General features: G+C 45.7%; 1 protein-coding gene across 2 annotated transcripts in view; it reads right to left on the bottom strand.

Moving 5' to 3' along the window:
- The window catches only part of gfra2b (GDNF family receptor alpha 2b), a 128,199-nt gene that overhangs the window by 26,906 nt on the left and 86,968 nt on the right, over positions 1 to 14,325 (bottom strand). For both annotated transcript variants that reach the window (XR_010094353.1, XM_063478934.1), the window contains exons 6-7: positions 1,432 to 1,541; positions 114 to 254 (exon numbers count right to left, since the gene is read on the bottom strand). Coding sequence is in view for 1 of the 2 variants with exons in the window: in XM_063478934.1 (XP_063335004.1) it covers positions 114 to 254; positions 1,432 to 1,541 (251 nt within the window). In the remaining variant the exon portion in view is untranslated. The remainder of the gene's footprint in view (positions 1 to 113; positions 255 to 1,431; positions 1,542 to 14,325) is intronic.

The raw sequence follows: 14,325 nt of genomic DNA, 5'->3' as shown, positions 1-14,325 counted from the left end.
GTTTGATTAATAATTTTGTTTTCTGGATTATTTAGGTAAATATTCTCCAGACTAACTGGAGAGGATCAGCACTTTACAGCTCTGACCCTCCTGATCAGGCATGCAGCACTCACTGAGGCAGGTGTTGTGTGTGAAATCGCGGTGGAAAGCTTCACACTCGTGCTCCTGGTGGCCGGTGCCCCTGCAGGTGCACCACAGGCTCATAGTGATGTTGGATGGGCTGCTGTCGCTGTAGTTTGGCGTTACATCCGAGCCTGAGGCAGGGAGGGGGGGAGGAGGAGAGGAATAAGAATTAGGGTGGAGATTAGCCGGGAAGAAAGGTAAAGAGGATTTTTGCAAATTGGGAATTGAATCATTGGATGATTTCCAGAGAAGAAATGAGTCACCAGTAGAATGTTTCTCTGCTCTTAATTCTCAACTGAAAGATTTAAATAACGGTCAAGTGGCTGCTGATCACAGCCAGAAACGAACAGGCTGGCTTTACTAAACAGGTCATGTGGTAAAGTTAGAGGAAGGCACAGTTACCTGAACTCATTACATCTAAACAACTAACTCTGTGCTGGAGGCTCTCTGTATCAAACACCTGTCACAGGTTCTACTGTAAACAGGAAGATTTTTAGAAAGCAGAATTAATTACTAATGTACGGTGGCCCTGAGAGGCCAAACGGACTGCAACTTAAGAAAACACCAGCAATAAGAAAAACGCTCCTAAAGCACACAAAACACAACGGAAATAGGAAAAAACAAAACAGAAACAGGAAAAAACTGATTTCCAAAAGCACAAGGCAAGTGTTTCTGGGGAGACAATAACCCGACGGATCAGTTGCAGGAACCAAAATATGCTAAGAATTGCGCTGGGAGACACTTAAAAGAAGTGGAGGATCTAATGGTTTTGTGAGGAAAGAAAAGATGAGAGGTAAGTGTGTTAGCCTAACTATTAGCCTAAAAATCCATCATCAGTATTATATGAATCATGATAAAACACACCTACCATGTTTTGGGTTTCTGCAACTGGTCCGTCGGGTTATTGTCTCCCCAGAAGCACTTCCCTTGTGCTTTTGGAAATCTGTTTTTTCCTATTTCTGTTTTTGTTTTTCCTATTTCTGTTTTCTTTTTTCCTATTTCTGTTTTGTTTTTTCCTATTCCCATTGTGTTTTGTGTGCTTTTGCAGCGTTTTTCTTATTGCTGGTGTTTTCTTAAGTTGCAGTCCGTTTGGCCTCTCAGGGCCACCGTACTAATGAAGTCATTCTGATGTCAGTTTTCAGCATGTGTGACCCAAACTGTGATAAAAGGCAAGCAGTATCGTAATGACAGTCTAACCGACTCCATCAAAGACTTTAATTGTGTTTCCAGTATTTGGGGTTAGGGTTGGGGCCATCACCACTGATGATGTACACATCAGAAGGTTAGCCGAGTGGAGGCTAGACTTACCAATGAGGCCGACATAGGACATGAGGCAGCCGTGGTAGTTATCGTGAGGGCAGGTGGTGACGGTGTGAGGTGTCACCTGGCAGTTCATGTGGAAATCAGCGAGCCGAGACCTGCAACAGGAAGCAACACAACAAAAACACATCAGTAACATGATGTAATTTGGCCAACAGCTACCAGCTTCCTGTGTGTGTGTGTGTGGGGTGTGGGGGGGGGGGGGGGGGGGGGGGGGGTGGTGCTGTCAAGCTTGCCTAGAGTGAATGGGGTTCTTTGCCTCTGGAGGATAAACCTTTGGAAATGACCATCATGTTTTCGACCAAAGGGCTTGAGACAACCGAAACACTTCTATTTTTAGATGTTCATGAAAGACCTTTCTGTCAGTTTAGGAAAACGGCGCCCCTCATCTTGAATTGGGGTGTAAAGCGAGCAGCAGCCCCGTTAGCATCACCTTCGACCACCACAACCAGCTGCTGCTTCTACACACATGGTAGCTTCTGCTGGGCTTTAACGACGCTGCTAACATCTGCTGGAGTCATCGCTTCGAAACGGACACCACTGAGGGAGGAAGACCTGCCCTAAATCCTGAACCGGCCAATCAGCACACATTAGCAGAGTGCTAGCATTTTATGGCAATCACTGTGAGAAAAACTAAAGGACAGAAGAGTAGTTTTCCTTCATGCTGGACTTATGGAAGCAAAAATGAAACAGACTTTTGTGTACAATCAGCTGGAAATAACATTTTGTTCTATTCACTCCATCGAGCGCCTCCTGGTGTGCCCCCAGCTGAACCGCAGGCACAATGGACAGGCAGTGTAATGCTGTGGGTGGTTCAATGAGAGTGTGTTTTTAAATCCTGCATGCTGCTCGTCACGTCTGCAGAATCATTCCCGTGAACACTGAAAGCAAACACGTGTCATTTTGGGGGGGTTTGCAGGAAGGACTGATGGTCACATGACACTGAGTGGTCCTTAGTAATTAAGCCTAACAATGGACTGTAATAAGCAGCAGCTGCACAAACAACCTCTGGGGTTGACTTTTTTTTTATTATGGGATTCATCATCGGTTGATGGAGCACAACAGCTGGTGGAGGTGATTTAGCAGGTGTCATTAAACCACAGAAGAAGAAAAGAATGTGGCGAGGTGACGTCAAAGCCCCAGTCAAAGCGCCAACAATGGAGGTGTGTGGGAAACGTGACGTTCAGCTCTGTGTGACAGTTTCGATGCTGAGGACACGCCCTGATTATCGCTGGGCTTCACCCTGCATCTCGCTCAGATCAGCAAACTTTTAAAACAGATGGATTTACAGAGTGACTAACATAAAGAAAGTAAGAAAAGAGCAATTTTATTCAGCTGAAAATGATTCACAGATGGCATCAGACGCCGTAACAGCTACAGAAATGGAAATGAATGTGAGCCGACTCTCGCAGATGTGAAGGGGACAGTTTCTCCTCTCTACATTTATCATACAGACCTGTCCGACACTCAAAGATGAGTGGAAGTAAATCCAACAGATTATGTTTGAAGTCTTTCACACCAAAATTTCCAAAGACAAAAAGTGGCTGATTTGGACTCCTTTGAAAGAAGACGGGTTGTTTTGGCAGCAGCATGGATGCTAATGAGACACTGGGGGAAAAATATCCTCCCCTCATGAAAGATGGGCGACGGCAGTGCCACAGTTGGCTGCTTATGAGAGATGAACAAACTGTGTTGAATAAGCTTCATGGGCTTGCCTCTCACTGCCTTGCAGTCTGGACCTCACGCCGAGTCCGGTTCGGCCCTCAAAACAAACTGATGAGTCAGCTTTTTGTGCATGTGTAAAAAATTCAGACCTGACTGAAGAAAGAGAGAGAAGGGCCAGACTCTGATGGACTCTTTGCAGTAAGTGATGTCACTGTCCATGCAAGCATCCACTTCCTGCTATTTATGAGGGCCAACATAAATGTTAAACCACAGTCCATGGCCTCGCCCACAAACCAACCAGTAACTCTCAGTTAAAGGTGCAGTTTATAAACACATGTTTAGTCAAGAGGAAGGGCGGCACACCAAAGATGCATTAAACATGCATCCCTACGTGAAACCAAACTCCATAACTGACTGAAAAAAGGGGAAAACAACCGCGGTAAGAGAGAGCAGTCATTTATAAACTACACAATTTAGTTAACGAGTAGAGAGCAGAGCTACTGTTTCTCCATGAAAAACACTGAATTATCAGAGGTTTGGAGATCGGGGACAGGACCAAAACACTGCTGCTGGGAGCAGGCTTTTTAAAATGGCCGGATGTAGACAGGAACCATTTAGTAGCTGACATGTGGACAGACTAGCCCATGAGTTTAACCAATCAGGTGGAGAGACACATTCTATCTGTTTTGTCCTTGGTCTGTTCCAGGATCCCATCCCGCTGTTTGGATAGGTGATGAGCCACCTCGGCTGACTCCTTTCGATGTGGAGGAGCAGCGGCTCTACTCTGAGCCTGCCTCTCAGGCCGAGCACAGACAGCTTTGAAGGAAGCTTTATTTCTTTTGTTTGGATCATCTGATAATGCTACCATCAGGAAAACTGGACCAGACTGTGAATCGAACGAAGGGAGAGGGTCTCCCCAGACAGATGGGCTTATGGCTGAGACCCTGCCTGAAAGAGCCTGCCCTGCAGTGTTCCCACCACCCGGATGAGGTGCTATAGGGGTCTGATGGTTTGTCACTGGGAAGGCAGTTCAATCCCTGGTAACCAAAACAGCTTGTAAGGACATAATTTACTTTATTTCGATGACAGATTAATCTGCTGATATGCTTCCAGTATTTTCTGATAACAGGGAGAGGACAGAGTCCTGTTTCAAAGAGTCTGCTCTTCTGGATTTAGTTCTTCTTGAGGTAGAAACACAGACATTTCCCAGTCAACCAGTTCAAATCATTCACGCCATGCCCAGTTTATCCACTGAGCAGAGAGATTTCAACACAACGCCTCAGTGTTAATGCTGTTTAAGTGCTGTGAATGGAGTATAAAGTGGGTATGTAGCACTCAGATTGCTGTTATTTGCACTGTCGAAGTGTAAAGTCCTTCAGAAATGCAAACAGTGTTAAAAACAGATCGAACAGATGCCCAGCAAACTCTCCTGGGAGCTGAAAATCCTTGTGGAAATATCCGCCTGATTCATGCAGTAGTTTGGGAGATTATCTGCTGTTCCTGCGTGCATGTCCTGCAGTATCCACTACATCATGCATATGTTAATGCACAAGAAACTGTCACAGGCAATAAGAGTAAAGCTGCTGAGCTTAATCTACTGCCTGTCCTACTTTTGTGTTTCACATCCCGTCTCTCCTCTTGGTTTCCTTTGTCTCGCTCTCCTTTTAAAGCCTCTCTCCTGCTTCGTCTCTTTAACGTCGCTCTTCTTCTTCTCTCTTGAAAAATGCAACAATGCAGCGTTTTTGACAGACAGGTGAGGTGAAAGGTGGCGTGTGGTGACGGAGACGTGTGATCTTGTCGCTGTTTGAGACAGCGTGATGGGCTTTGTGTTTACGCCGAGCTTTAGCTGGCCGCCATCACAGGACTGCATCATGTCCTCAGAGAGGACACGAGAGCGTGACACGGAAGACATGACTGTGTGGCGGCTGTAGAGAGTGATCGGGTGTGACAGGCCGACTGCAGAGTGACTTTCAAACAGAGGCCACTGAGTGTGTGTCTGTGTGTGGGTCTGCGTGTGCTTGTATGTGTCTGTGTTTACGCAGGCACATTATGACAAAACTCACTCACTTGAACACATCCTCTAAGCATCTCAAAGGAAGGCTGTCACTGATGAAGGTCAAGTGATCTCAGCTTTCTCAGACCTGCTGCTAAACTTCACAAGTTCCCAGGCCTCAGCAGAACCAGGCCCTCCAGAACTTGGTGGAGGCTGGACCAAAAAAATAAAACTCACAGGAACGCAGTGCTTCATCCGTCCATCCACTGCAGGCCTGTCTCTGTGAGTGTGTGATGATGTTGTTGTATTTCTGTATTTTGAGTCCCATGTGCTCGTGTCCCGGCCAGTCCAGCTCATAGAAACTATGCGGGGACGTTATACTCTCCAGGAATCTGCTGACATCTGTGAGTCCGTCTGTTGATGATTATGATTATTTTTCTTTATGCTAAGACGATGAGTGTTTCTCTCTAACTGATAGAGTCACAGGAGGAACTGTTGGTGCTGAACAGACCAATGACAGTAGCTGTAGATCTCTAAAAAAGTGAAAGGTCAGATTACACCACTGGTTATGGCGCAGATTTCCAGCTGAAGCATAAATCCTCAGTAAGCTTGGAGCCTGTATTACAGCTTTATGCTGAAATACAGGCAGAGATCGGTGATGATGGTGCGGACTGGTTAGTGTGGGTCTGTGAGTAACATGGACTGCACAAACATGAGACCTTACTGAGACTCAGACTATTTTATAAGATTATTTTTGTGTCTTTGTTAAATCTGATCTTTGTGTTTGAATCGCCTGCACATACCAGCACACACACCTGCTCTGACGTGAGAGACCAGAGCTGTGTTTATGGGAGGACCATCCTGACCTAAACCAGCCTGCCAGTGACCTGCGGCTAAACTGAGTCTGCGCCCTCAAACCTCACCTAACCTTCAAACTGCTCATTCCAGAGACAGAAGTACCATCACTCACACACACACACACACACACACACACACACACACACACACACACACACACACACACACACACACACACACCGTACCATCGCACACACTCACACACACCTGCCCCTTTGCCCTTTGCTGCCTCGTCGTGGCAGATGCCATGTGAGGCATGAGCCAACTGGCGTCGAGCTCTTTGTTGGTTTTAAGGATGCACGAGGAGAGGGTTTACCACACGAGGCTGGTTTTTAAAGGACATCACCACCATCAGCCCGTGACCTTCCTGCAGTTTTCCTACTAATGATTTATGGAGTGACCTGAGGATCAGCTCCATCAGTCTGACTTCAAACCTTCACGTTTACTGGGTGAAAGCTTAAAAAGTAGGTCTGCACCTCTATAGTGCCTTTTGCTTTGGGCTTTATGAAGAGCTTTCATTTATGCCTCCTTCTGTCATCACACAGTCACAGACGAATGATAGCACATATCCTCACTTGCCATCAGCACCAACCTGCTGCTCAGTTTCTTCACTAATGACACTTGTGTACAAGGAAGGCCCAGCACCGAGGACAGCCTGCTCAGTGACCTCTCAAATACACAACAGTTTTTGAGTAGCAGTATTTAAGGCCGGTTTGAAGCTCTTGGACTTCGGTTCAGACGGACTTACCGAGTCCAGTTGGTCTCTCTGTGTTCTAACCACCTCCCCCACAGTAAAAGCAAAAAGCACCGCCTTCATCAAGTTTGCAGCAGTATCACAAAACCACAAAGACCTCAGCTGATCTACCAGCTGATCTATCAGTAATATATGAGTGTTGGCAGTACAGTAACAGCTATAAATCAGTCAGGATGGCCAAGTAGAAAGAGTGAGTGGGTAACGTCCAAAGGTTATCGGGCTGAACCAACACAGAACTCACAATGTTTGATGCTTCAGTTCAAAAAGATTCAAAGTCACGACAAACAGCTTGAAGCAGGAAGGTCATGAAGCAGCGTTTCTAATTCTGTGATTTGAGTCTGCAGACAGCACAGCAAGTCCTCTATGATGATTTAGAACGAAACTGGAACACAGAGCAAACTGCAAGCTCCTGCATTCCAAGAACGAGTGAAAGGAAACAATGAGTGAACATACACGGGTACGACCAAAGCCTGTTACACCATCCGCACCAGTTATGCTTCCTGTTATGAGTCACCCCGGTGACTGTTGTTGTAGCTTATGATTGGTTAATTTGGGGGCCGTGCATGTGGCCTGGGCGTGTGTCTGACATCAGCACCAGTTACACTACCGGTACACATTCATAACTCTAGCACCTCCATCTCCTTCTATCCCAGCATCCTTTCTGTCATACCAGTCCTCAGCATGTCCTCCTTCACTGCATCCATCAGTCTTCTCCTCTTGCCTGGCAGCTCCATCTTCATCCTCAACCTTCCCTCCTCTGCACATGTGCAAAACCATCGCAGCCTCTCTGACTCTGAGTTGTCTCTCTGATGGAGCAGTTTGGAACAAGTTAGGCTAAGATTGACGTCAAACACCACGCCTGCATACTCACTGTCATCTCAGTGTTTCGTTACTGCAGTAAGGACAAGGACTGCCGTGAGCAATGTTCCCTCTAAGCTGCGCGTGTGCGCAATTGCGCACTGCAGGCACGGTCTCTGTGCACAGAAAATCTGCGTTGCGCACAAAAAATCTAACCTGAATTGTATGGGCTCAAATTGTGGTCATAAATATTTTGTACTTGTAAATCAGTTTTGTACTTGTAAATCAGGATTTGTATGTGTAAAAAAGATTTGTGTGTGGACTTAGCCAAAAAATACATGTGAAACTCTGCACTCAAGTTTCAAGTTACAAGTACGAATTTTGACCCTATTTTTCTTCCTTTCATCTGATTGGTCAATGTCATGTCAATCACAAATTTAACTATCCAATCAGAGAACAACTGACGGAAAAAGTGTGGACTTTATACCAGTTTTTAAATTGTGTTGATAGGCCACGTAAAACCAGAGTTGTGATAAAAATATATGCAATGTTTGGTTTCCTTCCTGAATACTATCATTGTTTATATTTACTGTGGGAAGAAACGGTAAAAACGGCGTTTTATAAGGAAAACGCTCGAAAGCACTCTCCGCCTGTGAGCAAAAACAAAACCAAAAAACCCCCACCCTGTCCTATTGGTGGAAAAATGTACCATGTCGACCAATCAAAAAATGATATGGCAACATGGCATTTAGTTGTTTAGGAAAGGGGGAAGTTTTAGGAGTGATGGCGGTGTTTTGAGATGTGAGAGATTTGCGACGTTTAGCGCAAATCTTGTGTAGTTAGTGTGTAGTGTGGTCAGTAGTTTTGTTGTGTGTGTCAGAACAATGAGGCGACTACTGAATGTTACAGGTGTTACAGGAGTGATACATCTCCTGTTGTCAGGCCCGCAGGTATCAGGCTGTTGTTCTCCTTTATCTCATAGTGGACAGAAATTATTTGTTGGAGTGGCACAAATAATTTGTGTGGCATCAAATTTGATGCAGAACAGCTGATTGTTCTGTAAATAGTTTGAAATGTTTATTTAAAAAACCGCCTTGGCTGCATTTTTAGGTAAACAGCTGAAAAAAACGTTGTTGTTTGCATAACTCAGTTACTTTTTTGAAGAAGTAACTATATAATTAATTGCCCAACATTGGTCATTATTTACTGTATTTTGCAGACAGAGAGTTACAGGACTCTCTCCCAGACCACAGACTCATACTCATAATACAAGTCAGAGCTTTATAAAAAAAAGAAGAAAAAAAAAGAAAGTTGTGTTTTCAAAATTGGAGTTCAAGTTATTTTTACTTCCAATAGTTTTAACATACTACACAGGTCATGAACAAGATTTTTTAAAATTTTCATTGTAAGTGGGCTAAAGCAGTTAATTAAAAGTAGTCTAACATAAATGTAAATGCTGTAATTTGATTATTTTAATAAACCATGTAACTTGGATGGATTCGATGCTGGTGTGACCACAGTGCACACGTCTGCTGTTGCTCACAGTGGTCCAAGGGATCGCTCAGGGAGTTTGTGTGTTCGCTCAAACACATGAAAAATTAGAGGGAACATTGGTCGTGAGCCTCTACTCTGCTGCAGCAACACAGTTTTCTCACCAATGTCCTGCTTCGGTCCTTCATCGGCTCTTTGGGGTCAGGTTCTGGAGGATGTCCACCTTCAGTGTTTCAGATTTCTGTTCTCCTTTGGCCAGAGGGGGTGGGGGGTGTGGGGATGCTGAGTTGTTGCTGCTGTTTATCACATGCAGGGTTTTCTACAGTGCAGTTAGAAACATGAGTGCGGAGTTTAGCTACCTTTGACACAGGAAGTCTCTTTTTCCCACCAAAAACCCTTAAACCTCTTTCTCTATTTCTTTTTTTGTTGTTGAAATAATCATATTTTCAGATCTGTACTTTTTAACTGGGTTTTGGGCTTATTGTGGGGCACTGAATTCACATCAACCCTGTTAAATATGTCACAATCCTGTCTAGCAGTGTCCAGCAGGTGCCTGCACCCGTTCCTGTTTCCGCTGGAGGCTCAGGTGAGCCCGTCCAGCAGTTTTTCTCGTGTTCTGGAGGCTTAGGAGAACTAGTTCAGCTTAATGCTTATCCACCACCACTACAAACTTCATTACAGCAACTCTGTTGTCAGCTCTGTTACCTGCTCAGTTTTCAGCTCAGGCATCAGCTCCGTTTCCAGTTCACCCATTAGCTCTGTCACCAGCTCAGTCAGTCGCTCAGCCACCTGTTCAGCCACTTCCATCCTCTGCTGGAAGCTCCGGTGAGCTCATTCAGCCAGCAGGGGACTGCATCTCACTAATAAATCCCAGACAGACTGTTTGCACTGCACTGCCCCAGCCGTTGCATCCTGTGCCGGCCGTGTGCCCCGTGCAGCTACAGTTAGCGTCCCTTCTGCCGGAGGTCTCCATACCTGCTGGCCTTGCCTTTGTTCCTGCTGGAGGCCGAGGAGAGCCCCTCCAGCACTCCGCGGCTCCCATGCCGTCGTCTGTTCCTGCTGGAGGCCCAGGAGAAACCCTCCAACAAAGTTCCTCGCCCACTGGGGGTTCAGGAGAACTGCTCCAGCCTCATGCCACGTCAGCTGGAGGGCCCGAAGAGCCCCTCCAGCAACCTTCCTCGTCCACTGGGGGTTCAGGAGAACTGCTCCAGCCTCTTGCCACATCAGCTGGAGGGCCCAGAGAGCCCGTCCAGCCTCATGCCACGTCAGCTGGGGGTTCTGGAGCACCCGTCCAGCACCTCTCTGTGTCCACTGACGGCTCTGGTGAGTCCGTTCAGCCACCACCTGCTCCACCACCTGCGGCTTCCACACTGTCACCTGCAGCGCCACCATCTGGTCCTGCCTCGCGTGGTCCTGCCTCGGCCACATCTGGTTTTTTGTCAGTGGCCACCTTCCAGGCCGCTGACTGGACTTCTTCACCAGCACAGACAGCCTTTGGACCTGCTCAATCGCCACCGTCTTCCATGCGGTCAGCCTCCTGAACTACTTCGTCGCCACCGTTGGCTCCGCGGTCGGCCTCCTGAACTGATAAGCCATGGACTGTTATGCTGTCACCCTCCGGGTCGACCTCCTGAGTGGTGCTTTTGGACTTTGTTCACCTGGAGTCAGGGTCAGCTCCTGAAATGTTTATTAACTGTTTCCTGGGCTCCTGTGCCTTTCGTGGGCCTTTTGTTTCGGACTGTTTGAGTTCCAGGTTTTCTTGTGAACCTTTTTGTTTTATTGGTCAGTTTCAGGGTCAGTTTTAGGTTGTTTATTTAGTCTCCTCTTGTTTGCCTTAGTATTTTTCTATCAGTTCATTCGTGTCTGCATTTTGAGTCCACTCCTTACTACATAAAGTCTGCCTCAGGCAGACTGTGACAGAATATTTGCTGAAGTTTAGGATGCTCAGTCAAATTAATCAGCTCTTCAAACTTAATACAACACGCATGGAAGCCATAACCCAGAAAAGTGGATTCACATCAAATTTTAAACCTGGCTTTTAACACTGAACATCTTATTAATCTCTTAATTAATATTTTACTCATGAACAGAAAGACTGAGCAGGCACAGGTTTGGTTTTGACTCATCTTTGAGACCGGATGTTTCAGACTCTTTCTTCCACTCTGTGAGACCTGAGAAGACTGATGACAGGAACCTGAGGGCATCAGTAAAGGCATTGACGGGTTCATATCCAGACTCTCTGAGATCAAAGCTCCTACCACCACCACTAAAATAATCAGAGTATTTTACCCTGAAACAAAGCGCTTTACTTGTGCAGGAAGTAGTTAGCATGGTGACAAATGAAGGTCAGAGAGCGATGATGGCAGAGCCAAAGACAGCAGAGGAGTTGGGGCAGATTTAGCTGAGGAGTGCAGTCTGCTGCCTCAGAAACCACTTGATCAAATCCTGCCGAGCGCTCATCTCCCTGCAGGGCTCGTTAAAGTTTCCTCTCCACTAATCATCAACCGGCAGAGAGATGGAGCAGATGTACAGTACGCTGCCTGACCCAAGATGTTTCCTCTGAATTAGACTCAGACCCTCGTAATACCAGGACTCTGGAACAGCATGCATGAAAAAATATGTTTGAAAAAGTCATGCCTGCAGGTTACCGCGCTGAGGCGTTCATGTGACAGCGGCAGGAAGTTCCCGAGCGCTCAAGTCTTTCTTTGATTTGATGTGTTTCCATCGTCTCGTGTTCAGACATGTTTGTATGAACTTCTTCTTACGGTCATTACATTTAGCACGCTCTTTGAATTTTGGTTTAAAGGTACCGGCTTTACAGCCACCGCTCAGACGCTCCAGGCAGCAGCCATCATAGAAGTCCTGAACTCAGCCGTCTACATCAGATGACAACCGAGGCCTCGGTTTGCTGCTCCACTTCATGGAGATTTATTCCATTTAGGGACAATTTTCAACTCATTAGCCTCTGTTTAGATAACACTTTTATTTGTAACATCAGCTAAGATATTTTTCCATATTTTCTTTAATAATCGTTAATATTTTTATTAGAATTTTAGACAGCAAGTGTTCATGAGTCATGTCTACCCTGCAATATCTTTAGCTGCACTTGTAGCTAGCCTTTTATACCATCTGTTCAGATTTGTGTTCGATCATTTTATTATATTACATTGAATTTTTACGGGCTGTGTCCACAGGCAGGGTTTTCTCTTCAACTTCATGAACATGAAGCCAATTTTTTGAGTACAATGCAACTGAAGTATATAAAATCAAAGATTTATTTACTCAAACAATTAATCTTTAATTAAAATGTGCTCAGTGAGAAATGAATGTGTAACAGTCGAGTAAATTTAATTCGAGCAGAACACTTTATATTTTACAAAATTATATGGAAAATTTAAAATTAAAAAGTGAGAATTTCAATGTGAAGTTGAAATTCAGAGTCTCTTCAGCAGAGAGTTTTTTTCCTTGCTAAGGTCACGACACAAACACAAAATATAACCAATCAGGATCGAGAGTGTGCAGACATGACAACATCAACACTGTAAATACCCACGGAGCACAAATGCATCACTTGTTCCCAACTAATAAATAACACATTCACACAGGACACACTATTACACACACACACCCATGCACACAAACTCACACATTAATATTTAGTGTTTCTGCGATAAATCAGATCGTCTGTTTTCCTCTCATGACATTTCCACGAGTGTACCGGAGTCCTCGCTGCAGCTGCATCGTCTCTGAGCTGCTCTCATTTATCGCTATGCAGTGTGTTTGTGTCTGTGTGTGCATGTGTGTGTGCGGTGGTGTGTGTGTGTGCAAGTGAATGTGAAGAATATTAAAATGAAATTACAGCGAGGCTGAGTGAGTCTAAATGCCCTCATTACTGACTGTCAGGCAGCACGATGTATTCGCAGTGACAGACACACACTCAGGCCCTGCTGGAACGAATGAATCCAATTAGCTCTGCTGTACATCCTGACAAACACACATTAAAAGTGTATATGGTGATTTATAAGAGCTTCCATCAGCCATCCATGCAGCATGTATGTTCCCTTATCCTCCACCTCCTCCTCTTCATCATCGACCTCCCCTCCTCCTCCCCCTCTGACCCTGACTTGTCAGTCATGGTGTAACAGACTCACAGATCCCTCAAGAGTTATTCAATTATCAGGTCTGCATTAACGGGGATAAACAAAGCACAAACACACACACACAGACACACCTATGTGAATACTCAGCACACATTAATGCTCACTAAACAGACCTGTGTGGCCTGGGAGAAAAACAGGACACCAGTGGAAATAAACTTCCTCAAACCTGGAGAAGCTTTCGTGAGCGGGGGAACAGAATGTGTATTTCAGCTTTAGGGGGCTCACACTCTTCTACAGTGAGGTGCGTCCATCCTTCAAGAACCCAAGAGGAGCAGTGCAGATCATTGAACCAGCTCCTTGCAGCCTCGAGGGCGTGTGAGAGTTTTTCCAGACAGTCTGCTCGTGTTTTCTGGACCTGGAGAAGAAATCTGACTGCAGCCCCTGTAGACGTGCTTGGTTTGCATCACCATAATGGACAGACGGGTGGGCCTCACAGCCTGTTTGATGTGTTTCTGTGGGTGTTACCAAGCAATGAGTCCACTGCGGCCGGAATGAGAATCGGCACCTCCAAGTCTGACGCCAGGGTTCAGAGAAGCAGAGCGCTGGGGTGAAGACTGAGGAGAGTGTGAAGGATGTTCTGCCCTCACCTGCCATACCGAGTTGTGGGCAGTGACTGAGGTGGAAATGAGCTTCCACTGAAGGAGTGTGAAGGCTGTCCATAGGAGAAGAGCCACTGCTCCTTCACATCAACAACTGACCACAGCTGGGCTGGTTTGACAACTGGCCTGCATGGAGCCTGGGTGACCCAGGGTCAGCGCCGGGACATTACGTCTCTCTGCTGACTTGGGAACATCTGGAGAAGGAGTACAGTTTATGACCTTCAGATGAAACAGCTAAGCTGCTGCTAACTTTATAACTCAGCTGAACCTGAATCCTCTCGTTCAGGGACGCCTCGATCGGCTGTACTAATCCTGTTATTGGAGCCTTTCAGCGTTTTTAACTCAGCCATGTCTCAGACTGATTTTGGGTACAGAACTGTTTGTTATCAGTTAGAGGATAATCAATGTGACATGTCATAAGCAAGCGATCATGAAGTGATCACAAATCCATGGTTGATGAATATGAAATGCAGATTTTGTGATGGGCCATTTAATTATGATTAGTCATCTATGGTGTGTAAATGCTCCACATGTCGTCATGAGTTAGGCACGCAGTTTGAAACC

The sequence above is a fragment of the Pelmatolapia mariae genome, linkage group LG7 (assembly GCF_036321145.2).
Source record: "Pelmatolapia mariae isolate MD_Pm_ZW linkage group LG7, Pm_UMD_F_2, whole genome shotgun sequence".
Lineage (NCBI taxonomy): Eukaryota > Metazoa > Chordata > Actinopteri > Cichliformes > Cichlidae > Pelmatolapia > Pelmatolapia mariae.
The sequence above is the reverse complement of the archived record's forward strand: the minus strand, read 5'-3'. Positions and strand labels throughout refer to the sequence as shown.